The 24,612-nt window shown below is 50.8% G+C and overlaps 1 protein-coding gene across 6 annotated transcripts; it reads left to right on the top strand.

Moving 5' to 3' along the window:
* The first annotated feature begins 10,739 nt into the window (after window positions 1–10,739).
* On the top strand, window positions 10,740–24,196 carry RDH13 (retinol dehydrogenase 13). Of its 6 annotated transcripts, none has more exons than XM_077915045.1 (7): window positions 10,740–11,020; window positions 13,189–13,333; window positions 15,040–15,195; window positions 17,636–17,738; window positions 18,599–18,811; window positions 19,642–19,743; window positions 23,768–24,196. In XM_077915045.1, exons 1-7 carry the CDS (start codon window positions 10,956–10,958, stop codon window positions 24,172–24,174), a joined length of 1,191 nt encoding a protein of 396 aa, XP_077771171.1. In that variant the 5' UTR covers window positions 10,740–10,955; the 3' UTR covers window positions 24,175–24,196. The 6 variants fall into 6 exon arrangements, with proteins under 6 accessions (XP_077771171.1, XP_077771189.1, XP_077771182.1 ...); XM_077915056.1 differs by having other exon boundaries at window positions 10,744–11,020; window positions 13,189–13,307; window positions 17,634–17,738; XM_077915072.1 differs by lacking the exon at window positions 23,768–24,196 and adding an exon at window positions 21,463–23,383 and having other exon boundaries at window positions 10,748–11,020.
* Window positions 24,197–24,612: the final 416 nt, after the last annotated feature.

Consider the following 24,612-nt stretch of genomic DNA (forward strand, 5'->3'; position numbering starts at 1 on the left):
AGCACTCACCTGGCACAGCCCAGCAGCGGTGGCCCTGGGCGGGGCTGGCACAGACATCCGGGCTGGGGTGCGGGGGAGCCACAAACTGTGACTGTCTCTGTCATAACAACATCAGCTCAAGGACAAGTAATCTGATGTCACACTTGTTCTCAGCGCCGACAGCTCTGCCTCAAATACCCTCTTCCTTTTTTTTTTTTTTTTTTTTTTTTACTGCTGAGCCACCCGGGCTGCCCAACTCTGATTTCTTTTTTTTTAATAATAAATTTATTTTTTATTAGTGTTCAATTTGCCAACATACAGAATAACACCCAGTGCTCATCCCATCAAGTGCCCCCCTCAGTGCCCGTCACCCATTCACCCCCACCCCCCCCTCCCCTTCCACCACCCCTAGTTCGTTTCCCAGAGTTAGGAGTCTTCATGTTCTGTCTCCCTTTCTCAAAGAGTTAAAAATAGACCTACCCTACGACCCAGCAATTGCACTGTTGGGGATTTACCCCAAAGATACAGAAGCAATGAAACGCTGGGACACCTGCACCCCGATGTTTATATCAAATACCCTCTTCCAAGTGGACTTATGCCTCTTCCAAGGACTTAAACCTCTGGTCAGAGGTTTGACTTGTACCTGTTTGCCGTTTAAGAGGCAGTGGTCAATGTGGAAAGGGTAGGATTTGATCCCCCAGGCCTGCCTTTCTGTCTCCGGGGCCAGGGTCTGTCCCTCCCTGTGCACACCTCCCATCCGTTGTTCCTGCCTCTACCCCTGCCCTTGCCTCTTCCTCTGGAAATTCCCCCCAGTAAACCCCTCTGATGATGGAGCCCCACACAGCTCCAAGCACTTCTCACATGTTAACGAGCTCCTCAGGCTTGGCATCTTCTTTCGAGAACTTCCCCTGTGCCCTGGTCCTTGCTGACCACATTATACATGCCATTTTTTCCCGAAACCCAGCCAGGTGAGTGTTGGGGGTCTCTGTTTGACAGATGAAGAAACTGAGCCCCATGGGGGTGAAGAGATTTGCCTGAGGTTACGGTTGCAGGGAGGGAGTGGATGAGCACAGCCCACAGACCCCAAGCTCGGCCTTGACCTGAGAGAGCCAGAGGAGGGGTGGACATGCCCCTTTCAGCCTTTCGCTTTATCGATGATCTCCATCTGCTTCCTGGCCTCATCTGCTCATACCTGAACCTATAGAGCCTCCTAGCTGGCCCCTGCTCCCTTCCTTCCCTCTCAGTGCAGGGAGGCCGAACAAACCTGGGTCAGCTCCCTGCTTCCGTTTCTTCAGGGGCTTCCCATTTCTCTGCAAGGCCTTAAGGGACACTACTCTAACCTCCTCTCTGCCTCCATCACCCCATTTCAGTGCACCCCCTACTTGCTGCTCCTCAAAGCCCATCCTGCCTCAGGGTCTTTGCACTTGCTATTCCCTCTGCCTGGAATGCTTATTCCCTCAGACATCCTCCTGGACTGTTCCCTCACCTCCTTCCGGCCTTTGCTTGGATTCCTTCTCTGAGAGGCCTGGCTGACCGCTCTATTTAAAATCGCACCTCCTCTTATCCTCCCGCTCCTCATAGTCTCTCCCTGCTCCTTAATTATCCTTCAGAACGTTTACCACCTTTAAACATACTGTATTACCTGTTCATTTTGATTATTTTATGTCTCCCCTGCTAGAATGTAAGTTTCACGAAAGACAAAGACATCTGTGCGTTCAGCCCTGCACTCTGCTGCACATTACAGTAAGTGCTGGAATGATATTTGCCCTTGGTGCATTCATATGTATTATGCTCCATTGTTTTGCTCACCACACGTTAACCCCATAGTCTATGCCGAAGGAGGCTGGAAACCAGAGAAAGCACACCTTTGTCCTGGGCTGACAGGGATGAAAGAGTAGAGGGAAAGAGAGACGATCATATGGTGTGGTGTGATGGCAGAGAGCCCAGGTGGGTGTGGGTTCAGGTTCTGACTGCCATTAAACAGTGTTGATAATACTCATTACTCAATACCTACTGTGGGTGTGCTTCTGCCTTCTTCTGAGTACACGCTGCTTGTCTGTGCACACATCTAATCCTCACAGCATCCTATGAAACGGATTCCATTATCCCCCTTTACACACGAGGAAGGGGAGAAGTACATGTTAAGGAATTTGCCTACAATCACTTGGCTGATACATGGTGGGGATGGATGAACCCAGGCCATACGACTGACCCCACATCCTTTGGAGCTTCCCTACACTGCTACCTCCTGACTGTGCCCCTTTCTAGCAGTGTGACCCTAGGCAAATCACTGAACCTTTCTGTGCCCCAGTCCCCAGCTGTAAAATGGGATCACAACATTGGGAGGATTAAATGACGTTATGGAGAGCTCTCTGCACAGTTCCTGGCAATGAGGAGATGCTAGGTTGAGTGTTAGCAACAGCAGTGGAGATGGTGGGCTTTCCTTCCGTACATAGTGTGGTGTGATGGGGGATGCAAAGGGTGCTGCAGAAGCCCAGGGCGGGCTGCTGAGGTCAGGGCAGGCTTCCTGGAGGAGGAGGGGCAGCTGGAGCTGAACCAGACCAGCAAGTTTGGCAGCCCGAGGTGGCCTGAAGGAGAGGGAGGAGTGTTCCAGGCCACATAACTGCCTGAGCCTCGGAGGGGAGGGGCAGCTGGCCAGGCCATGTACTGCTGGGCACATCCCAGGTGGTTCTCCAGGGAGCTGTAGGGAGAGGCATGAGGGTCCAACTTCTGCCACGCTGGGTCCTTATCCCATCCGTGCCACAAGTACCTTCTGAGCTTGGTCCTGCCTGGGTTGGGGTCTGCAGAGAGGAGCAGACCCCTTACTCTCTGTGAGGCAGGCAGTGCTGGGATTGGTGTCCACGGGCACAGAAGACAGAGGCTCAGAGTGGGGAGGCCACTAGCCCAAGGTCACAGTGGACCTGGGCCAGGTGACACAAATGCAGATCTGACAAAGACCAGGCCCCTTCTTCATGTGCAAATGTCCTCATATAGGCGTTCCATAGGAGTCAGGGACCTGGACTCCCAGGTCTGAGGGAGGAGGTGCTGGGGGCCAGGACTCCAGGGTCTGAGGGAGGAGGTGCTGGTGGACCAGGATCTGCAGAGTCTGAGGGAGGAGGGCAGGGCCCAGGGACAGGTGCCCCAGTCCCTGCCTTCAGGTGCTCTGAGGTCTGAAGCAGCAGGTGAGAAGGTGAGATCGAAACCAGAGCCTCCGCCCTAGTTCTAGGCCCACGGCCTCCTTCCTCCTTCTCTGGCCACAAAGGAGGCCCTCCCTTTCTTCAAACCATAGCAAGTGGCTCCCAAATACCAGTGGAGGCTCCCACCCCTGTACAGCGTGACTCAGTACATCCCGGGTGGAGGCAGTGAACCCTGGTCTTGGAGACTCACCAGGGCAACCAGCCACCTGAGAATCCTTTTCAACCCCTTGTCTGCCAACATAGTCAGTGCCTTTCATTAAGTGAGCTTTAGGACTCTGTGGGTCTGAGTCTGCTTCTGTCCCAAAACTCGGATAGCTTTGTCATTGGCGATTGGATTGTTTATTCTCTGGGTTGGAGGAGCCCCAGCAGCACACACAATTCCCCACTGGAGCCTGATCAGCTCAGATTCCCCATATATCATCTCTGAAAGCACCCCACCTCTTTCCTTCTCCTCCTTGCCAAACACACAGCTCAGCCCGACTCCCCAGTTGTAGGGTTTGCTGATGAATTCCTAGGATGGGGCTTAGGGGGTGGACAGTCACAGGCACAGGAAATAGGAGATATGGCAGTTTGGGGGGCAGATATAAATAAGGTGGGAGCTGGGTCTCAGGAAGATATACTTATTTACATCCGTGTTAATTAACTTAGTCATTCAAGTAATGGTTCCTGAGACCCCATGTGTGTCCCACTCTTTGCCCTCAAGAAGAGAGTCTAATTGGGGAAGTTGGGATGCCTGAGTGGCTCAGCAGTCAAGTGTCTGCCTTCGGCTCAGATCCTAGAGTCCTGGGATCAGGTCCCACATCGGGCTCCCTGCATGGAGCCTGCTTCTCTCTCTGCCTATGTCTCTGACTCTCTCTCTCTCTCTGTGTCTCTCATGAATAAGTAAAATCTTAAAAAAAATTGGGGAAGTCCTTTTTTTAAGATTAAAAAAATTATTTATTCATGAGAGACACAGAGAAGCAGAGACATAGGCAGAGGGAGAAGCAGGCTCCCCGTGGGGAGCCCGATGCAGGACTTGATCCTAAGACCTTGGGATCACAACCTGAGCCAAAGGCAGACGCTCAACCACTGAGCCACCCAGATTCCCCCAGTTGGGGAAATCTAATTGGATATCCAGTTGAGTGATAACTGGAGAGGGTTCTGAAGGATAAATAGGAGTTTCCCAAGGACAATGCAGCAAGGGATGACAGTCTAAGCATTGATAGTAGCATTTGCAAAGTCCCAAAGTCACATAGTAGCAAATACATGCCGACTTTGTTCCAAGCACGTTCTGAGCACTGGACAGACAAAAGCCCTGCCCTTGTGTTATTGTTGCCCTGGCGGGTGTGGTGGGAGACAGAAGGTAAACTGGTAAGCACATCCATGAGGAAGACTTGTGGTGCCATGGAGGACATAAAACCAAGGTGAAGAGATGGGGCTACTGAGGGCAAGCAGGTATAGTCACTTCAGAGAGGTAGTCAGGGCTGGCCTCAGTGAGGAGGTGGCATCTGAGCTTTGACCTGAATTTCAAGAATGAGTCAGGAATGCAGAGAGGGTTCTGGGCAGAAGGGATACCTTGGGGAGGCTGGCAGGTGAGGCCTGTAGGGTTGTGTCTGGCCAGAGCATGTCAGGCTGGAGACTGGCTACCAGGACTGTCATGGTGACAACTATGGCAATAGCAAACAAGAGGGTGGCCAAACTCCAGCGTGGGTGGATGGGGTCATCCTGAGCCTGAGTCTGGCTGGGGAGGTGTCACAAACTCAAGGCTGCCCTGAATGGGCTGTGGGGAAGCCCAGAGGAAGGGTGGGTGAGGTGTTTCCGCGCAGATCTGGGGATGGGCCTGCCTGCCCCAGAGCAGGCACTGTGACCCAAGGAGGGTGGGTCTGAGAACCCGCCAGGTGCCTGGCGGGGGAGGGGCAGAAGGGGGTGGGTAGGGAGGTTGAGAGCGAGGCTGTTTGTTCTCTGGGAGAGATGGAGGGTGGGTCAATTTCCTGAAACTGGGGGAGACTGGCCCTGGGGCTGGTGGGAGGGGGCTGGGCCTGGGGGCCCGGAGGGGGGGGGGCAGCGAGTGGAAGGGACTCAGAGACTGGAGTTTAGGTCTTGGGTCGGACCAGGTGACTCAGTTTATTTGGGTCTCTTCCTCTAAAACAAACCTAAGTCCTAGCACCTCCCATAGGGCCAGTGGGGAGACAGGTGTGGAAAGACACAAAAGGTGCTTAGAATGGGCTCACAGCTCAGCCTCCATGAAAAATAAATAGAGCAATGAACCAGGAGATAAATGATGGAGCGACATCTGAGGAACAAGGGGTAGCTCTGCACACAACTGTTCCCCCAGTCCTGGTGTCCAGGGACCATCGCTTATTGGAGACGGCCATTCATTCATCCATCCAATGGTTATTAAGTGTCTACTCGGGATCCCTGGGTGGCGCAGCGGTTTGGCGCCTGCCTTTGGCCCAGGGCGCGATCCTGGAGACCCGGGATCGAATCCCACGTCGGGCTCCCGGTGCATGGAGCCTGCTTCTCCCTCTGCCTGTGTCTCTGCCTCTCTCTCTCTGTGTGTGTGACTATAATAAATAAAAAAAAATGAAAAAAAATTACAAAAAAAAAAAAGTGTCTACTCCACAGCAGGCACTGTTCTAGGGACCAGGGAATGCAACAGCCCCAAGCATGCCCTTGTGGAGTTTATATTCTGGTGGAAAACAAAATTTAAAAAAGTAAACTGTTTAGGGAAGCCTGGGTGGCTCATTAGGCTAAGCATCTGCCTTCAGCTCAGGTCATGATCCCAGGGTTCTGGGATCAAACTCTGAGTCAGGATGCCTGCTCAGTGGGGATTGTTTCTCCCTCTTCCTCTGCCCCTGCTTGTGAGTGTGCTCTCTCTCCTCACTCTTTCTCTCTCAATAAAGAGAAATCGTAAAAAGTAAACTGTTTAGAATGTTTGATGGTGACAGTGCCATGGAGGAAAATAAGGCAGAGAAGGGGTCCAGGGAGGGTCCAGTGGGTGTTTTGGGGGTTCTCATGAAAATTCATAGTGTGGTTGGAGTGATATTGAGGGAAGACCTGGAGGGAGTGAGCTGTGGGGACACCTGGGGAAGGATTTCTAGGCAGGGGCAACAGCCAGTGTAAAGGTCCTGAGAGGGGAGCTTGTCTAGTGTACACACAGCAAGGCTAGCACATTTGGAGCACAGGGGTTGAGGGCAGAGGGGTGGAACATGAAGTCAGAGAGATCATGAGAGCAGATTGTGGGTTCCCAGGGTAACTGTCAGGATTAGAGAGACAGAGAGGGCTATAGAAGTATTTTGGTCAATATATTTTTAAAAAATTGACATATAATTAACTGTCTTAAAGTGACAATACATTTAGTGCATTCTCAGTACTGTGCCACTATTCACCTCCAACTAGTTCCAAAACATTTTATCACCCCAAAATAAAGCCCCATACTTATTAGCAGCTACTCCCCATTCCTCTCTCTCTGAACTTGTGGATTGGCCCATCTGGACATTTCATACAAATGCAATCATACACTGCATGACCTCATGGTGGTTTGGAGGTTCATACATGTATTGATCAAATGTTGGAATAATTTCAGACTTAAAGAAAAGCTGCAAAAGGATACAGAGAACTCTCTAAATTACACCTAGAATCCCCAGAGGTTAACAGTGAATATAAACACCATATTATCCTTTCTCTCTATTTCTCTTTGTCTCTCACACACAGTTTTTTTTTTCTGAACTATTTAAGAGTCACTTGCAGACCTGATATCCCTATACTCCTAAGTACTTTAGGGCAGCCCGGTGGCTCAGCAGTTTAGCGCCACCTTCAGCCCAGGGTGTGATCCTGGAGACCCAGGATCAAGTCCCACGTCGGGCTCTCTGCATGGAATCTGCTTCTCCCTCTGCCTCTCTGTCTCTCATGAATAAATAATATAAAAAAAAGAACTTTAAATGTATTTCCTAAGAACAGCAGTCAGATAGATGGAGATTGAGACAGAGAATGATTTTGGGCTGTAAGCCCCTGATAGGGAAAGCAGAGGGCTTTGTGGGAGAAGTCTCTCAGCACCTGGGACAGCACCCGATGGTTATCAAGAATTCAGGAACATCAACAGTGATAAAGAGGAGCATAGCCTACCTGGAGTCCAAAGAGAGTTTCTTAACACCTTGGGTGTGTCTGGGAACCAGGTGGGAGGTCCTCAGAGAAAGGAATTTGCATACATTATTTCCTGTATAATAACTACTTTAGCAGCCAGCAATGTTCTGGTACTTACTGTGTTAGGTCCTTCTTGTGAATGACTGTATGTCAACCTTCCAGACTTTACAGTGAGCTGGCAAACTATGGCCCATTGCTTATTTTTTGTAAATAAAGTTTTATTAGAACACAGCTAATGCTCATTTGTGTGCATCTTGTCTATGGTGGCTTTCCTGCTATAATGGCAGAATAGTTGCAGTAGGGACCATATGGCCCACGAGGACGAAATTATTTACTATCCTGTCCTTTGCAGAAAACCCTACCCTTGAGGTAGATGATATTAGAAAACAAAGGCTGAGAGGAAATGCTTTATTCAAAGCTGTGAGAACCAGAATCTGAATATACAGTGCCCATGTTTTCTCTCCTCTTCAGACCTCCTCCTTCTTTATTTTTATTATTTATTTATTTATATTTTTATATATTATTTATTTATTTATTCATGAGAGACACACACAGAGGCAGAGACACAGGCAGAGGGAGAAGCAGGCTCCATGCAGGGAGCCCGATGCGGGACTCAATCCCGGGGCTTGATCTTGGGGCTCCGGGATCATGCCCCGAGCCAAAGGCAGACGCCCAACCGCTGAGCCACCCAGGCGTCCCATCCTTCTTTATTTTTAATTATGGTAAAATGCACAAGACATAAAATTTACTCTCTTAATCATTTTAAAGTGTACAGTTCAGTGGCATTAAGCACATTCACACTGTTGTGCAACTAACACCACCATCCATGTCCAGAGCTCTTTTCATCTTGCAAAACTGAAATTCTGTGCCACAGAATTTCTGTGACTCATGAGAGTCACAGAAAGAGAGGCAGAGACATAGGCAGAGGGAAAAGCAGGCTTCTCACAGGGAGCCCAATGCAGGACTCGATCCCCAGATCCTGGGATCATGCCCTGAGTTGAAGGCAGACGCTCAACAGCTGAGCCACCCAGGTGTACCTGCTTCTGGTATTTTGAGGAACATTTTCCTAAGTATCTTTCTTTCCGAATGACTAATTACTCTCTTAGCATAAATTCTTACAATGGTGGGAATGGTGGGTTGGAAATATGCACAAATGGTTTTGCCATGAATTGCTGAACGGCCTTTTAGGAGGGTTGTACTAATTGTTACTTCCACCAGGAGGTACGAGTACCTATGTTACCACATCCTTGCCAACACTGGATGTTAGCATTGTTGTGACCTTGCCAATCTCATAGGTGAAAAATATCACCAGGTAATTATCCTAATGAGCATTTCTTTGATTTCTAGTAGGCCAAATAGTTTCATGTGTGTGTTGTCTACTTCTTTGCAAATTGTCCATTATACCATTTGCCTATGCTCTCCGTATTAGAGATTTGTTGTTGTTTTTTAAAGATTTTATTAGAGAGAGAGATAGATAGAGAATGAGCAGGGGGAGGGACAGAGGGAGAGGGAAAAGCAGGCTCCCCGCTGGGCAGGGACCCCCCCCCCAACACAGGGCTCCATCTCAGGACTCCAGGATCATCACCTGAGCCAAAGGCATATGATTAAACGATGGAGCCACCCATGCACTCCTGTTTTTTCTTTTTAAAATTTCCCTTTAGGGATGCCTGGGTGGCTCAGTGGTTGAGCATCTGCCTTCAGCTCAGGTCGTGATCCCGCTGTCCCAGGATCAAGTCCCACTTTGGGCTCCCTGCCTGGAGCCTGCTTCTCCCTCTGCCTGTGTCTCTGTCTCTCTCTGTGTCTCTCATGAATGAATAAATAAAATCTTTAAAAAAATAAAATTTTCCTTTAGCCATATCTCTTGCTAGCCACCTTCCCATGCAACCCAACCTCCTACCATCCCAAACTTGTGTCACTCCTCAAGCAACTTGCCCCATGATTCCTAGCCTTTAAATATGCTGTCACACTTGTCTAGTTGTCCCTCTCCACTTGTTCCACTTGAAGAACTCCTACTCATCCTTCAAAACCCTATTTACATATCCCTTGCTCTGGGACCCTTCTCCTCACTCCTAGGCTGAGTCTCCAATCTCAGACCCTGGACCCACGGCTGTTGTGTTCACTTTGGGTGCCCTGTGTCTGGGAGGGCACACAGAACTCATAGTTTTCACAGCACTATGGAAACAGGCAACATCTGTCCAAGAGAAAAAATTTAGCCCCAAACTGCAAAAGCTGCAGACCCAAAGTGAGCACATTTCATTCTATGTCTACAAAACATCACATCAAATTTGTTGTCTAATCCAATATTCAAAAACCTCTTGGGGCATTTGGAAATAATTTATCAGGCAGATATTTCTTACCTCATAAGAATTCTCAAATATGTCTGTTGATTGCAGACAAACCTGATCGAATCATAAATCAACAGTTAGTTGTGGTCGAATGATTTCCAAAACAAAACTATAAAAAAATTTCAGTTCTTTTGAGTCAACTTTATTGTAGGATAATTTACATGCAACAAAATTCACTATTTTTTTTTAAAATTCTTATTTATTTATGATAGTCACAGAGAGAGAGAGAGAGGGGGGGGCAGAGACATAGGCAGAGGGAGAAGCAGGCTCCATGCACCGGGCGCCCGACGTGGGATTCGATCTCGGGTCTCCAGGATCGCGCTGGGCCAAAGGCAGGCGCTAAACCGCTGCGCCACCCAGGGATCCCAAAATTCACTATTTTTAAGAGAACATGCTGATAGCACGTTACAAATATATGTAGTCATGCATGTAACTGCCAGTAGGATTACCACAGAGACGATTTCAAAACCCAAGAAGTTACCTCTCTGGCAATCACTTCCTCCACCCTCTCTGCCCTGACAACTACCGATCTTCATTCTTTCACTACTGGGCTTGCTTTCCTAGAATGTCATATAACTGGAGTCATACTTGTCCTTCTTGTACTTCTGTGTCTGGCTTCTTTCACTCAGAATGATGCTTTAGCTACTCATCCAGGTTGTCAAAACTGCCAGCATTTCATTTCTTAAAAATTAAATAACGACTCATTCTATGAATTTATAATATCTTATCCAGGAGTCCAGGCCCCCAGGCCCTCCTCCCTCAGACCCAGGAGTCTAACGCCCTGATTTCCTCCTTCAGGCCCCCAGGAGTTTGGGAATCCCGAGGCCACTAGGTCCTGGCTTCCGAGTGTCGAAATTCTCAAGTTCTCCTGTAGTCCATGAGGAAGGTACTACTGGTGAGCACGCACGTCAGGTGGGAACAGGCTGATGAATCTGAAACGCGCAGAGGAGCGCAGCCTGCCAGCCGCAGCGCGGTGGCGGCGGAGCAGGTCTCTAACCCAGGCGCACCTGCCGAACGCCGGGAGCGGCGTGAACGTGACGTCATTGGAACAGTGCGCAGGCTCGGCCCCTGCCCCGCCTCCAGCGCGCGGCCCCGCCCACGGCCACGGAAATCCCAGGCCCGGCCGCCGCGGCGCCGAGGCCCGCCCTCGTGGGCCCCCGCTCCCGGCCGTCCACGCCCCGCCCCTCTCGGAAGCCTCCGCCCGGAGCAGAGCTGGTCCTTCCCCACGTGGGAAGCCGGCCGTGAGCTCCTCGGAGCGACCAGGCGGCAGGTCTCCGGTGGGCTCGGCGTCGGACCCCCGCTCCTGCCCGGCATGAACCGCTACCTCCTACCGCTGTCTGTGCTCGGCACGGCGGTGGGTGGCGCCGTGCTGCTCCGGTGAGTGCGCGCGCCGGCGGGCGGGCTGGCCCCCGGCAGGTGGGCGGAGGGCGGGAGAGAGGCCGCCCCGGTGGTCGCCAGCCTAGGGCTGGTCCAGGCAGCGTGGGGGGCACACCTAGGAAGGGCCGAGAGGGCAGGTCACGGCCCAAGGTCACCCCGAGGGCAGGGGCGGGCCCGGGCCCTTGCAAGTCTGCTGGTCCAGACTTCCGCGCTTGTCAGTGTGACCGAGTACGTCCTGCAGACTTGTAATGGGCAGGCCCCATGCGTCACACGTGGCCCCGGTGCAGGGAAAACGCAACCCACCCAAGCTCTCGTTATCCGCAGAGATGCAAACCGAATAGCCCAACTCTGAAGAAAGGATTGTATTGCATGGGATATATGCATAATTCGTGTCTTTCCTAGGCTAATTCCCCCCGCAAAAACCCCACAGAAAACCCAGCTCCCCAATATTCTGTAGCAGCACTGAATGGTGGACCTTCTGCGGCAGGACCGCAGGACCTTCTGCGCTGATGGAAGTGTTTCACATTTGTGCTGTCCATTATGATAGCCATCGCCTGTGGCCACTGAGCGCTCCAAGCTGCTGTATGAGGCCCACAGTTAACAATATTGTATTGTACTGTGCACTTAAAAACTTAAGAGGGTGGAGCTCGTGTTAAGTGTTCTTACAGCAGTAAAAGAAAAATATGTAATTTTATTACATATGTAATTTTATTATGGTTACACAATACAAGAGATAGGCTGGGAGGCCTGAAAGTAATTGGAATATTGAAGTACTCTTTTTTTTTCTTTTTAAAGATTTTATTTATTTATTCATGAGAGACACAGGCAGAGGGAGAAGCAGGCTCCTTCTAGGGAGCCCGATGTGGGACTAGATCCCAGGACACTGGGATCACAACCTAAGCCAAAGGCAGATGCTGAACCACTGAGCCACCCAGGTGTCCCTCTTTTTTTTTTTTTTTTTTTTTTTTTGGGCATGAAGCATAGACTGTCATCTCTGAATAATTACCTTTGCCTTCCCTGTGATGAGGCTTCATTGCGAACTTGTTGCTCCTGATCTGATAAAGTCTTTTTCACGGGGTTGGCCCATATCTTGTTATTTATAATTCATTACACTCCAGCTCTGTAATAGTAACTAGGTGTTTTTGAAAGTTCTAGAAAATGGAGATAATTCTTTTGCAGATGGAAATAATTTTCCCTTATAATAAAATTCATCAGGTTTGGTTTATCGTTATTCATACTGTTGACTTTCAGGGCTGACAAAGCTGAAAATAGTAACAATAAGAAAGTGACAGCATGGGATAGGCAGAATGAAAGGTAGCTGAATGTCCTGGAGGAAAAGTATGGCTATTTATTTTTAAATAATTTAAAGTAAAAAAATTGGCTCTGGAAGGCTGGCGGTCTCTATGTTGCACAGGGCCCTTCTGTCATATGGAAGTGGCATTGCCTACTTGGTCAGTCCCCTACTGGTGACATTCGCTTGTTTCCAGTATTTGGCCTCTGGGGAATGTGGGTAAAGGGTAAGACCCCCCCCCCCCCCCCGCAAAGATGTGCATGTCCTAGTGCTAGAAACTGTGAAGGTCTTCCCTTACCTGTTACAGGGGATTTTGCAGGTGCCATTCAGTTAAGGACCCTGAGATGGGGAGGTGATCCTGGGTTGTCCAGATGGGAACCCAGCATGATCACCTTGGTCTTTAGAGTCAGTGACCTGAAGGCCCTGCTGACTCTGGAGATGGAGGAGGAGGGGCCTCTAGGAGCTGGAAAGGTCACGGACCGGCCTCTCCCCTAGAGCCTCCAGGAGGAGCATGGTCCTGCTGAGACCCTAGCCTTATCCTAGTGAGACTTGTTTTGGACTCCTGCCTGCAGAGCTATTGATTACCCGCACATGGTTTTTACCCACCCAGCTTGTGGTAATTTGTTACAGCAGCCATGGAGACCAATACAGTGGGTCTTTACAAAGTAATGATTGTCATGTTGTGGCACCTCCTCGCACAGGGCTGTGCTGAGCCTTTGCCTGTACCATCACACTGGCCCCCACGGAGTTATGAGATGTCCTTCTCATCTGTCCTTTGGGGGAACACAAGCTCAGTGGGGTCATTTGCTCAAGATCATTAACTGGGGCATGTGTGGTGGGGGTGCAGACAGAACTGATGATTGTTTCTTATCTTCAGAGACTACATTGCGGGCGGGGCCTGTCCCAGCAAGGCCACCATTCCTGGGAAGACCGTCATTGTGACTGGCGCCAATACAGGCATTGGGAAGCAGACGGCCTTGGAGCTGGCCAGAAGAGGTGCTTTTTCTGCTGAGGCTTGGCGTGTGAGGTTTGGGATGGAAGGTTTGGTTTCCTGGGGGATATTAAGGTTGCCCCAGTTTGGGCTGCACAGGGCAGGAGCCAGATTTATGCCAGCCTGCGCCAGAAAGGCTGGTGTCCCTGAAAGAGGCAGGGGAGACTCTGGGTCTCAGAGGGGGCTGCGGACACTCAGCGGTTGTTGGTGTTGATTTTTCTCTCTGTGTTGGCCCTCCTGATGGCGGGGCTGGGGCTGGGGTTAGAGATTGTGGAACAGAATCAGGTTTCAGTCTCTTCCAGGCTTACTACTCAGGTGTTTTGTTGAAGGCCCTTTAATTTGGGTTCATTCAGTGTTTTTCTCACAGTGGGAGTGGGGTTATGGAGGAAGTCCATGGAAGAGGAGGAAGGGTGCCCTTCTAGGCACACTAAGATCTCCTTCAAAGTTGGAATCAGTGGATTACCTGTTGGATCAGGCACCAGACAAGAAGTCAAGGATTTCGGTTTGAGCAGCAAGGAGACTAGAGCTGCCACCAGCTGGGGCGGGATGGCCGTGGCAGGGCAGGTGCAGGAGCTGGGGGAGGTGGGAAATGTTCTTTGGGCTTGACAGTTTGGGGTGGCCTAAGGAATTGGTCCTGATGGGCTGAGCCAGAGCTGCCCGTCCACCCCTCAGGTCAGAGCGGTGGGGGCTGTGATGATCGACAATCCCCACCACCCTGTGGGCTTTCCCCAAGGAAGGGGCACGTGCTCCGCTGTCCTGGGGGCCGGGTAGCAACTGAGGATGAACAGATCTGGGGTCAGATGAGTTCCCTCGTGGACCGTGTGAGGGGCAGTGGGGTGTGTAGGAGGCAGCTGGGCCCAGTGGTAGGCAGGCAAGCCACATGGGTCCATGTGGTCAGTGTTGTGGCTGCCTGTCCTCCTCCAAACCCTGGTTCTTCTCACTTCTCTAATTTTTTTTTTAAAGTTTTTCTTTTATGGCCATATTAGAATTTATTATTTTTATTTATCTATTTTTTAAAATTTTTATTTATTTATGATAGTCACACAGAGAGAGAGAGAGAGAGAGGCAGAGACACAGGCAGAGGCAGAAGCAGGCTCCATGCAATGGGAGCCTGATGTGGGATTCGATCCCGGGTCTCCAGGATCACGCCCTGGGCCAAAGGCAGGCGCCAAACCACTGCGCCACCCAGGGATTCCCATATTAGAATTTAATGCACACATCACATAATTCGCCCACGTAAAGTGCACACTCTAGTGGCATTTAATGTATTACTAGAGTTGTATGAACGTTGCCAATCGTTTTTGATGAAAATGTTTTCATCAAAAGGACAGCTTGGTCCTCTGAGAGGTCACCCTGGTTCCCACCCCTCCCAGGGACCTCCTGTGGATCGGCCTGTTCCAGGTATTTCATAAACACGAAATCCTGCACCACATATCTTTTTGTGACTGGCACATTTTATGAGCACATTTATGAGGTCCACCTATGTTATACCATGTGTCAGTGTTTTGTTCTATTCCGTGGCCGAGTAGCATTCCAGGCTCTGGATGTAACACCTTGTTCATTTCTGCTCAGCAGCTGATGGACACAGGGGTGGTTTCCATCTTTTGGCTGCCGTGAACAGCGCAGCTGGGGGCTCGTGTGTACACACTCTTGAGCAGACCTGTGTTTTCATTTGTGTTTGTTCTCTGTACTGGGCGAGGATTGAAAAATTAGTTTTTTCCTATCCCGGGCTTCCAGGAGGCAACATCATTCTGGCCTGTCGAGATATGGAGAAGTGTGAGGCAGCGGCAAAGGAGATTCGTGGGGAAACCCTTAATCACCGTGTCAGTGCCTGGCACCTGGACTTGGCCTCTCTCAAGTCCATCCGAGAGTTTGCAGCGAAGATCATTGAAGGTAGGAGGGAGGATGCTGGCCTTGTGGGGCGAGGTAGGTCCTGGGCGGACACAAGTCCTAGAGTGTGGTGCTGGTAGACCATGGCCCATGTTTGTGGACGGGTGCAGATTTCTACAGGTGACGATTATACATTCTTATATTTTCTGACCTTCTCATGTGAACATATATTACGTTTCAACCATTTACATAAATGGTTGAAAGAAAAGAGTATTTCTGGATATGTGAATACTGTATGGAATTCAAATATCAGCATCTGTAAATAAAGTTATTGGCACACCGGCGACAGCAGAGTTCAGAGGGACAGGCTGTATGACCTGCAAAGCCAAAAAATCTAGTCTGGTCCTTTATAGGAGAAGTTTGCTCTGTGGGATCCCTGCACTGTAGGAAGACGCACTCCTTTGGCATTAGCTCCTACAGGATGCAGAGGCCCAGGTGAGGCCAGATGTGCAGGCAGCTGGAGGGTGAGTTAGCTGGGTGAAGGCGGCGGCAGTGCTGACTTAGCCAGCAGTTCCGAAGTGTCCTGGCTCTCATGGGTGATGGGTGATTCCCGGGACACAGAGAGGAGTCAGAGTCAGGCTCTGCGCCCACAGCCCGGTGAGGGATACGATGTGGGATAGCACAGAGTACCTGGAACTCCCACTGACCTTGTTGGGTGTTTCTTTTTGCTGATCCAGGGATTAGGCAGGCCTTTTTCTGCACTTCGTCACACAGGTGACTCACTTTCATTTCATGTCCCACCAGATGTTTTCAGAACTGGCTCACGTCTTTATGTTTTCGAACAGGAATAACATTTACAGGATTAAACATTCAGAAAGGACAAATGGTGATTCAGCCAAACACCTCCCTGCCGCTAGCTACCAGATGCTTTCCTTAGATGTGTCCAGTGTCCTTGTGTGTCCTTTTGGACACAGTTTGTGCATTTATAAAGCAAGCAGGTGTATGTACCTATATACCTCCCCTTGGCTTGCTTGCTTATTTATTTATTTATTTAGAGCGAGTGAGCAGAAGTGGAAGGGGAGGCGGGGGGTGGGGGTGGAGGGGGGGGGAGAGAGAGAGAGAGAGCGAGCGCGAGCGCGAGCGCACAAGAACCTTAAGTAGGCTCCATGCCCAGCACAGCCCAGTGTGGAACTCCATCTCATGATCCTGAGATCATGACCTGAGTCGAAACCAAGAGTCGGAGGCTTAACCGACTGAGTCACTCAGGCGCCCCTTTCTTGGCTTTTTTATACAACCAGAGCCTATTGCATGTGTGGTGCTGTGGTGCTTTTTCTCTCCTATTCTACCAGCAAGTTCTAGTGTTATCTTTTATCCAGAGGGGGAAACTGAGTCACAGAGAAGCTGTGTGACTTGACCAGGGTCCTGCGCTGCTCAGGATAGAGCTGGGGGTTTGAACTGTCGTCTTGACAATTCTAGAGCTTGGTTTCCTGATGGCTGTGTGACTCCCTCCACCTTCAAATAAAGCCAGAGGCTCTGTTTACTAGGTGCTAGATAACTAGTGTGTTATCCCCGCTGTTCCCAAAAACCACTGTGAGAGTGTCACAGGTTCCACTGTGTTCCCTCAGAAGATGTGTTGGAGTCCTAACCCCCAGGACTCAACGCGAGACCTGATTGGAAGAGAGGGTCTGTACGGAGGTGATGAAGTGGAAATGAGGTCATCGGGGTGGGCCCTCATCCAATGACTGGTGTCCTCAGAGGATGGGGAAATCAGGACGCAGGCAGATGCGAAGGAAGAGGCCGGAAGATAGTGGCCAGTCACCTGTGAGCCCAGGAGAGAGCCTGGCACAGATTCTTCCCTCACTCCTTGATCCTTGGGAAGAAATAGCCCTGAGATACTTGACCCTGCACTTCCTGCCTCCATAACTGGGACACAACAGGTTCAAGTGGCCTGTCATGTGATAGTTTGTTATGGCAGCCCTGGTTAACTGATATGGGGAGGAAGGTGCTGTTTTTCATCCCATTTTACTGACAAGGAAAGGGAAGCTCGGAGAGGGACGGTTGCTTTGCCTGTGAAGCGGCCAGGGTCTGGGATGGGGGGCGGTGCTGGCTTTAGATAGGGATCTGTTTTGTTCAGTTTTGGAGGCCAGAAGTCTGAGATCACAGTCTCAGGAAGGGACCAGGAGATCCTTTCTGCTTCTTTCAGCTTCTGGCAGTGGCCGTTGGCCCTCAGTGATCCTTGGCTCATCGATGCATCATGGCCTCTGTTTCCCCATGGTCCTCAGTCCCTGTCCTGCTGCATTAGGGCCTACGCTGTGACCTTATTTTAACTTCTTTACTTTTTGCAAGGACTGTTTCCAAAAACAGGTTGCATTCCCAGGCTCTGGGTGGGCCTGAATGTTTTAGGACAGTTCAGCTCAGTGCAGGGGTTGTTTTACACCAATTGCGCTGGTGCTCCAGGCAGGCATGCGACTGACATACCTGCCCTCACCCCTGTCTCCTAGAGGAGGAGCAAGTTCATATCCTGGTCAACAACGCGGCCGTGATGCGGTGCCCCCACTGGACCACCAAGGACGGCTTTGAGATGCAGTTTGGTGTTAACCACTTGGGTGAGGCCACAGGCTGAGGGCTATGTGGTGTCTGTATGGGCCTGGGATGTAGGCAGGGTCCCCAGTGGGCCAGGCACACTGGGGTCCTCCTCCACTCTCCAGGGCAGCTAGGTGTGGGGCCACCTGGCAGTTCAGGGAATTGCCTCCTCATTGCTGGATGCTCCATTAGTTCTTTGGCTCCTCCGTCCATCTCTTGGTCTCTTGACCCTTCGTCTGTCCTGTAGTCTGTCTGCCTGTCAATTACTCTGTATACCTATTGTCACCCTACATGTAACTGGAATTCTGTTAGTAAGGGTGTGGGGCGGGGTGGGGACAGATATCAGGTGGGTACCAATCACTGGATCAGGGCCCACCCTCATGACTTCATTTTCACTATAAAGACCTCTCTCCAGATACGGCCACGTGCTGAGGTCCTGGAAGGTCATAATGCACATGACCTGATGGAGCTGCAAGGGAGTCTGGGAAACATAGTCTTTCACTGGGCAGTCCTGTACACAGCCAAACATTCTGTTGAAGGAGAAAGGGAGGCAGACCGTCCCCTAGCTGACCTCACAGGGTTCTAAGAGGGCCTTACCTCTGGGGCTGGGTCACTCTTTGCTGCGGGGCTATTCTGAGTGCTGTAGGATGTTTAGAAGCATCCCTAGCTGCCTCCCTGGATGCCAGGAACACCGCCTCCTCTCTCTGCAGTTATGATGAACAAAACTCTAGACATTGCCAGATGTCCCCTGGGGGAAAGAACTGGCCCCTGTTGAGAGCCGTGGGTTATCGGGAGGGTCAAAGAAGGTAATGTTCTCAGTACGATCCTCTGCACCAGGTAAGAATTCAGTGACAATTTTCTTTTTTTGTTGTCCTTCACCCAGGTCACTTTCTCTTGACAAACTTGCTGCTGGACAAACTGAAAGCCTCAGCCCCTTCACGGATCATCAACCTCTCATCCTTGGCCCACGTTGCAGGACACATAGACTTTGATGACTTGAACTGGGAGAAGAGGAAGTATGACACCAAAGCGGCTTATTGCCAGAGTAAGCTGGCCGTCATCCTCTTTACCAAGGAGCTGAGCCGGCGGCTGCAGGGTATGTGTGTGTGAGCCTCGCTGGCCTTCCTCTTCCTCTAGCTCTGAGCCTGGGACAGTCCTGCTATGACCCTGGACCGATGGAAGGTCAAGCATCAGTCCCAGAACAGAGCAGGTGGATGTGTGAAACACATACCACCATGTTCGGTGGTGCCTGAAGCAGACATCACTCATCAGTCCTGGCATCCTTCCCTGCTCATCCCACACAGGCATCTAAGTCATTGGTGCTCTAGGCTAGTGATTCTCAACCATGGGTGATGTGGATGCCCCGGGGACATTTGGCAGTATCTGAAGATAGTTGTGGTCCTCGCTTCAGGGAGTGGAGGTGGGGTGGGTGTTGCTACTGGCAGCTAGCTGCTCAGCAGGATCAAGAATGATCTGACCTCAGTGTGCACAGAGCTGGAGTTGAAAGGTACCCTTTGCCCTGCTCCTCAGAGAGCATCCGTGGACCTGCAACGTCAGCTGGGCTGGGAGCTTGTCACCACTGCAACATCTCAGACCCCACCCCGACCCACTGCTTCAGATTCCCTGGGGGTGGGTGGAACCTAGCGGTTTGGGTGTCTCAAGTGCTCCGGTGCTCCGGGTGATTTTTACATACGCTCAGGTTTGGGAGGCTCTGCTCTGGGCAGTCATGCAACAGAGTTGCAATGCAAGATGAAACCCCTCAATGTGGAAGTTTCAGAGCAAGAGGGTGCTGTGGGTTCAAAGGTAGGACATGGCACAGTACTGGGTGCTCTAGCCCTAGAGCTGAGAATGGGCAACGTCAGCTTTCCAGGTGGGGTGTGAACCTGACGTTTGCCCACTCCCTCATCCCTCCTCTTCTCTCCCTAGGCACAGGCGTGACTGTCAATGCACTGCACCCTGGCGTGGCCAGGACAGAGCTGGGCAGACACACAGGCATGCACAGCTCTGCCTTCTCCAGTTTCACACTCGGTAAGAACCCTCCTGGCCTGGGGTCCCTTAGCGGAGCCCCTGCCCTCTCAGCTCAGGGCCTAGGACTCTCTTCAGTATATTAGTCAGGGTTCTATAGAGAAACAGAACAAATAGGCTGTATATAGATGCTTGGAGGGATTTGTCATGAGGGATTGGCTCATGCATTTATGGAGGCTGAGAAGTCCCATGATCTGCCATTTGCATGCTGGAGGCCTGAGAAGATGGTGGTGTTGTCCCAGGCCAAACTGGTATCCCAGTCGAAACCCAAAGGCTTGCAAACCAGGGGAGTGATGGTGTAGGTCCCAGCCCGAAGGCCAGGAGCACTGATATCCGAGGGCAGGAGATGGATGTTTCAGCTTGAGCAGAAAGAGGGGTAATTCGCTATTCCTCCGCCTTTTTTTCTGGTCTCACCCTCAGCTAAGAGCATGGTGGCTTCCCATATTGGTGAGAGCAGATCTCTTTCCTCGGTCTACTGATTCCAACACTGATCTCTTCTGGTCACATCCTCATGGACACGCCCCAGAGGAAGGCTTTGCCAGCTTTTTGGCTCCCCTTGGCTCAGTCAAATTGATACAAAACTAATATCACACTCAGAGACTACATGAGCGGCTTCGCTCTGCCCCCTCCCCTGTATCTCCTGGGATGCCAAGCATGAGTCTACATGTGTATTCAGCCTGGTGGCCTCAGAATAGCCCCAGGAAATAGGCTAGATGCTGTTTGATAAGAAATTGAGTCCCAGAGGAGGGGATTATGGAGCTGCTTCATGGTTGTGCTTGGGGCGACTCCACCTTCACCCCAAACAAACTGTGCCACCTGGGGAAGCAGCCTCACCACTTAGGTCCTTAGTTGCCTTAACAACACAGGAGGGCCATCCTAGTGCCCTCCTCACACTTACTGGGAGGATGAGATGGGCCTTAAAATGGCCAGCCCAGGGCCTGACCAGCTTTTTTTTTTTTTTTTTTTTTTAATATAAAAAAAAATTATTCATTCATGAGAGACAGGCAGAGAGAGAAGCAGGCTCCATGCAGGAAGCCTGACGGACTCGATCCCGGGTCTCCAGGATCACACCTTGGACCGAAGGTGGCACTAAACCACTGAGTGCTGAGCCACTCGGGCTGCCCCACCTGACCAGCTTTAAACTGAATAAATAATTAGAGCTTTATTTTTTATTTTATTTTTTTATATAAATTTATTTTTTATTGGTGTTCAATTTACCAACATTAATTAGAACTTTAGAACTAGTATTTGTAATCCTGAAAATCATTTACTGGGTGGTTGCCAGATAGCAAGGATTTTAAGCTGAGCCTGGCCCCAGAGACATTTAATAAATAAAAGCTATTTTATTTTATTTTATTTATTTATTTTTTTTTTAATAAAAGCTATTTTAAAGCAAGGTGGGATAGGGTAAGGACTCAGAGATGACTGAGCCTCCATTTGCCTGGGGAAAAGCTGGGGAGGCTTGCTGGAAGAGGCCCCATTTGGGCTGGTCTCTATGTCTGGAGGGATTTGGCTGGGCAGTGCCAGGGAAAGGAGCTCCTAGTGGAGGGAACCTCAGAGGCACAGGCCTGGAGGTGGGCTGTGTGGGACTGCAGTGTCACCTCTGGCCTCTGGGCCCCAGGCAACCCTGGGGTGGGGGTGGGGGTGTTGGGGGGAGAGTAGGGTGTTCATGTCCTCCTCCCTGAACGTGTGTGGACTGAATGCTCTGTGGGCTGATTGCAGGGCCCATCTTCTGGCTGTTGGTCAAGAGCCCCCAGCTGGCAGCCCAGCCCAGCACGTACCTGGCCGTGGCAGAGGAATTGGAGGGTGTTTCTGGAAAGTACTTTGATGGACTCAAAGAGAAGGCTCCAGCCCCGGAAGCTGAGGATGAAGAGGTAGCCCAGAGGCTTTGGGCTGAAAGTGCCCGCTTGGTGGGCTTGGAGATGTCAGGTGTTTCCTCAGTGAGGGGGCAGCCCCTCCCTAAATAATCTCAGGGAGCAGGTGTGAAAACCACGTGGGAGGCGGAGTACCAGGATGGAGCCGCAAGGCCAACCCAAGCTGGCTGCTCTGTCTGCAGCGTCCTCTGGGTGGCAGTGTTGCCCACGGAACGCTGACCGAGATGCCCACGTCACCCTCTAGGTGGCAGTGTAGTTTGTGCGAGCCTCAAGACTACTGCTGTCATGCCCAGAGGGTCCTCTAGGAGGCAGTATTGCCCAAAGAACGCTGGTTGCCATGCCCACGTCACGCTGGTAGGGATCAGTAGCTGCCCTTTTCTTCTCAGGCAGTGGCAGGTGCGCATCTGGCCGTCAGACACCTGCCTTGAGCGTGGAACTGGGAATCGCTGAGGGAGGAGGCCGCTCCGGTGTGGCCGTGTCAGGAGGGCCACTGGTGGCCACGGTGCAGACCTGTGTGGCCATTGGGAAAGTTGTCTGCCAGACCCAGTCAGGTTCATGGTTCCCTGTGGGACCGTGCACACCCTCAGTCGCCTCTCTGAGCCTCGGTTTCTCCCACTGTGAATGTGCAGAATAACCTGACTACCTCACAGGACAGCATGGTGATGAATGAGTTGTCGCCTGGCTGGATCAGTGGCAGCTGTGCGTTCCTTGCTGCTGAATGTTCACTTACATGTGCCATACCCTGGCCGAGCTGCCGGAACACCCCTGAGGACAGGCCCGCACAGATGCCAGTCCTCGGGACAGCTGTGCGGCTTGGGTGAGAAACGGGGCTGGCACTCAGCTCCTGCACAGACCTGGGGCGGGGTGGGGGGGGGGAGGGCCTGCCAAAAAGCTCAGTAATCAAGATACAAATACTTTAACATTAAAAAACCCGTACCATTTGAGATACTTGTGGACGCCAGGGATACTGTTCCATGTCCTAGGGTATGCAGTTCAGCAGCAAATGGCCCTTCCCCAAAATGGCCCTTCCCTAAATGCCAAAAGTGCCGAGGAAGGGGAGTTGAAGACGGCTCAAAGCTTTATAAATACACTTTTCTTTTTGCTACCACATCAGACCACAACAGCCAAAGGATATGTTTGGGATGAACAGACTCGGGTGGGCACCTTCCAGCCTGGAGCCCAACGATCCCACCTCCCCCTCTCCATGCCTTCTGACCTCCAACTGTGGGCAGGACCCAACCACTCACTTCCAGTGAAAAGAACAGAGTGAGGCTGACGGAATGTCTGATTCTGGGATTAGGTTACTGCCGGGCATCTGTACTGCTAGCATGTACTGCCTTGTTGCAATAGTGCTGTGAGCCACCCTCTGGGGGGCCTGAGAGCTGGGGCAGCCACGAGGTGAGAACCCCTGGAGCCTGTCCACCACAGGGATACACATACATGCACAGCACACATACATAGATCACATGCATGTGCATATCCTTATACAATGTGTGCATTTCTTACTGTGGGATCAGGGAAAAACTAGTTTGAGAAATACTTCTACTGATAGTACAGTAGTCTGAGAGTAACCTCGAAACCTCTGGTTCTCTAAATATGTATAGGATTCATCTGGAGGGACACCTGGGTGGCTCAGTGGTTGAATGTCTGCCAGGACCCTGAGATCAAGTCCCACATCAGGCTCCCTGTGAGGAGCCTGCTTCTCCCTCTGCCTATGTCTTTGCCTCTCTCTGTGTATCTCTCATGAATAAATAAATAAAATCTAAAAAAAAAGAAAAAGATTGTCTGGAGGTCATGGTATTTACTACATAACAAAAATACAATGATCAAAATCAAGAAAATAATAATGGTGCTAATGTCTGATATCAATCTATAGACATTGAAATTTTATCAATGGCAATGTCTTTTATAGCAACCCCCACCCCCTGCCAAACCCCACAAAATTATTTTCTGAGCCAGTATCCAACCTGGAATCACACTTTGCGTTAGTTGGCATGTTTCCATAACCTGCTTTAAATTGAATGGTCTTTCTCTTTCATGAGTTGGATACTTCTGAAGAGTCCTGGCCAGGTGTTTTATAGAAAGTGCTTCAATTTGGGTTTGCCTGTGACTTCATGATTAATTTAGGCTATGTGTTTTTGGTAATACCACAGGAGTGATGCTGGGTCCTTCAAGATGCCTTATGTCGTCAGGAGACGTCCCATCATCGGTGACATCAGTAATGACAGCCTTGGGCTGGCAGAGGCACACAGGGCACAGAGCCTTGCTGCCCCTGGGCACGTGGCTCCCTGCTCCTCCACCTGCTCACCCAGCCGGGAGCTCCTGCATGGGCTCTCTGCTCACCTGTCGTCCACAGTTTGGGTGGGTCTCTCAATCAGGGTCCCGTGTCTGCATATCTGGGGAGTGGGCACGTGGATGTGATTCAAGCAAGACCAACCAGACCTTCTTGATTTTGCATCTTGGTGGGGCTTACACCAAGGACAGTAACTTTTGTTCCAAATACGTCTGTGGGCTTCTGTGTGTTCAAGCTTTGCGGGGCTGCTGTAATAGATGGCCATAAACTGGGTGGCTTCAACAATGCACACTTACTCTCTTCACGTTCTGGACATCAGAAGCCTAGAATGGGTCCTAGGGCGAATGTCAAGTGTCAGCCAGGGCTGTGTTGCTTCTGGATTCTCAATGGGGAGAATGCTTCCTGTCTCGACCAGCTCCTGGGGGCGCCACATCCCTAACCTCCTGGCCCTTCCTCTGTCTGCAGGGCCAGCCACCTTGGACCAAGTCCTCACACTGCCATCTTTCTCCCTCTTCCCCTCTTTTAAGGACCCTGGTAATGCCATTTGGCCTGTCTGGTGATCCAAGATCACCTCTCACCTCTACGTCAGCTGGTGAGCCACTGAATCCCATCGGCTACCTTAATTCCCCTTTGCCATGCAAAGTAATAGGGTCTGGGAATTAGGACGTGGACCTCTTTGGGGCAGCCACTGTTCTGCCTACTACA

Source organism: Canis aureus, chromosome 1, assembly GCF_053574225.1.
Source record: "Canis aureus isolate CA01 chromosome 1, VMU_Caureus_v.1.0, whole genome shotgun sequence".
Classification (NCBI taxonomy): Eukaryota; Metazoa; Chordata; class Mammalia; order Carnivora; family Canidae; genus Canis; species Canis aureus.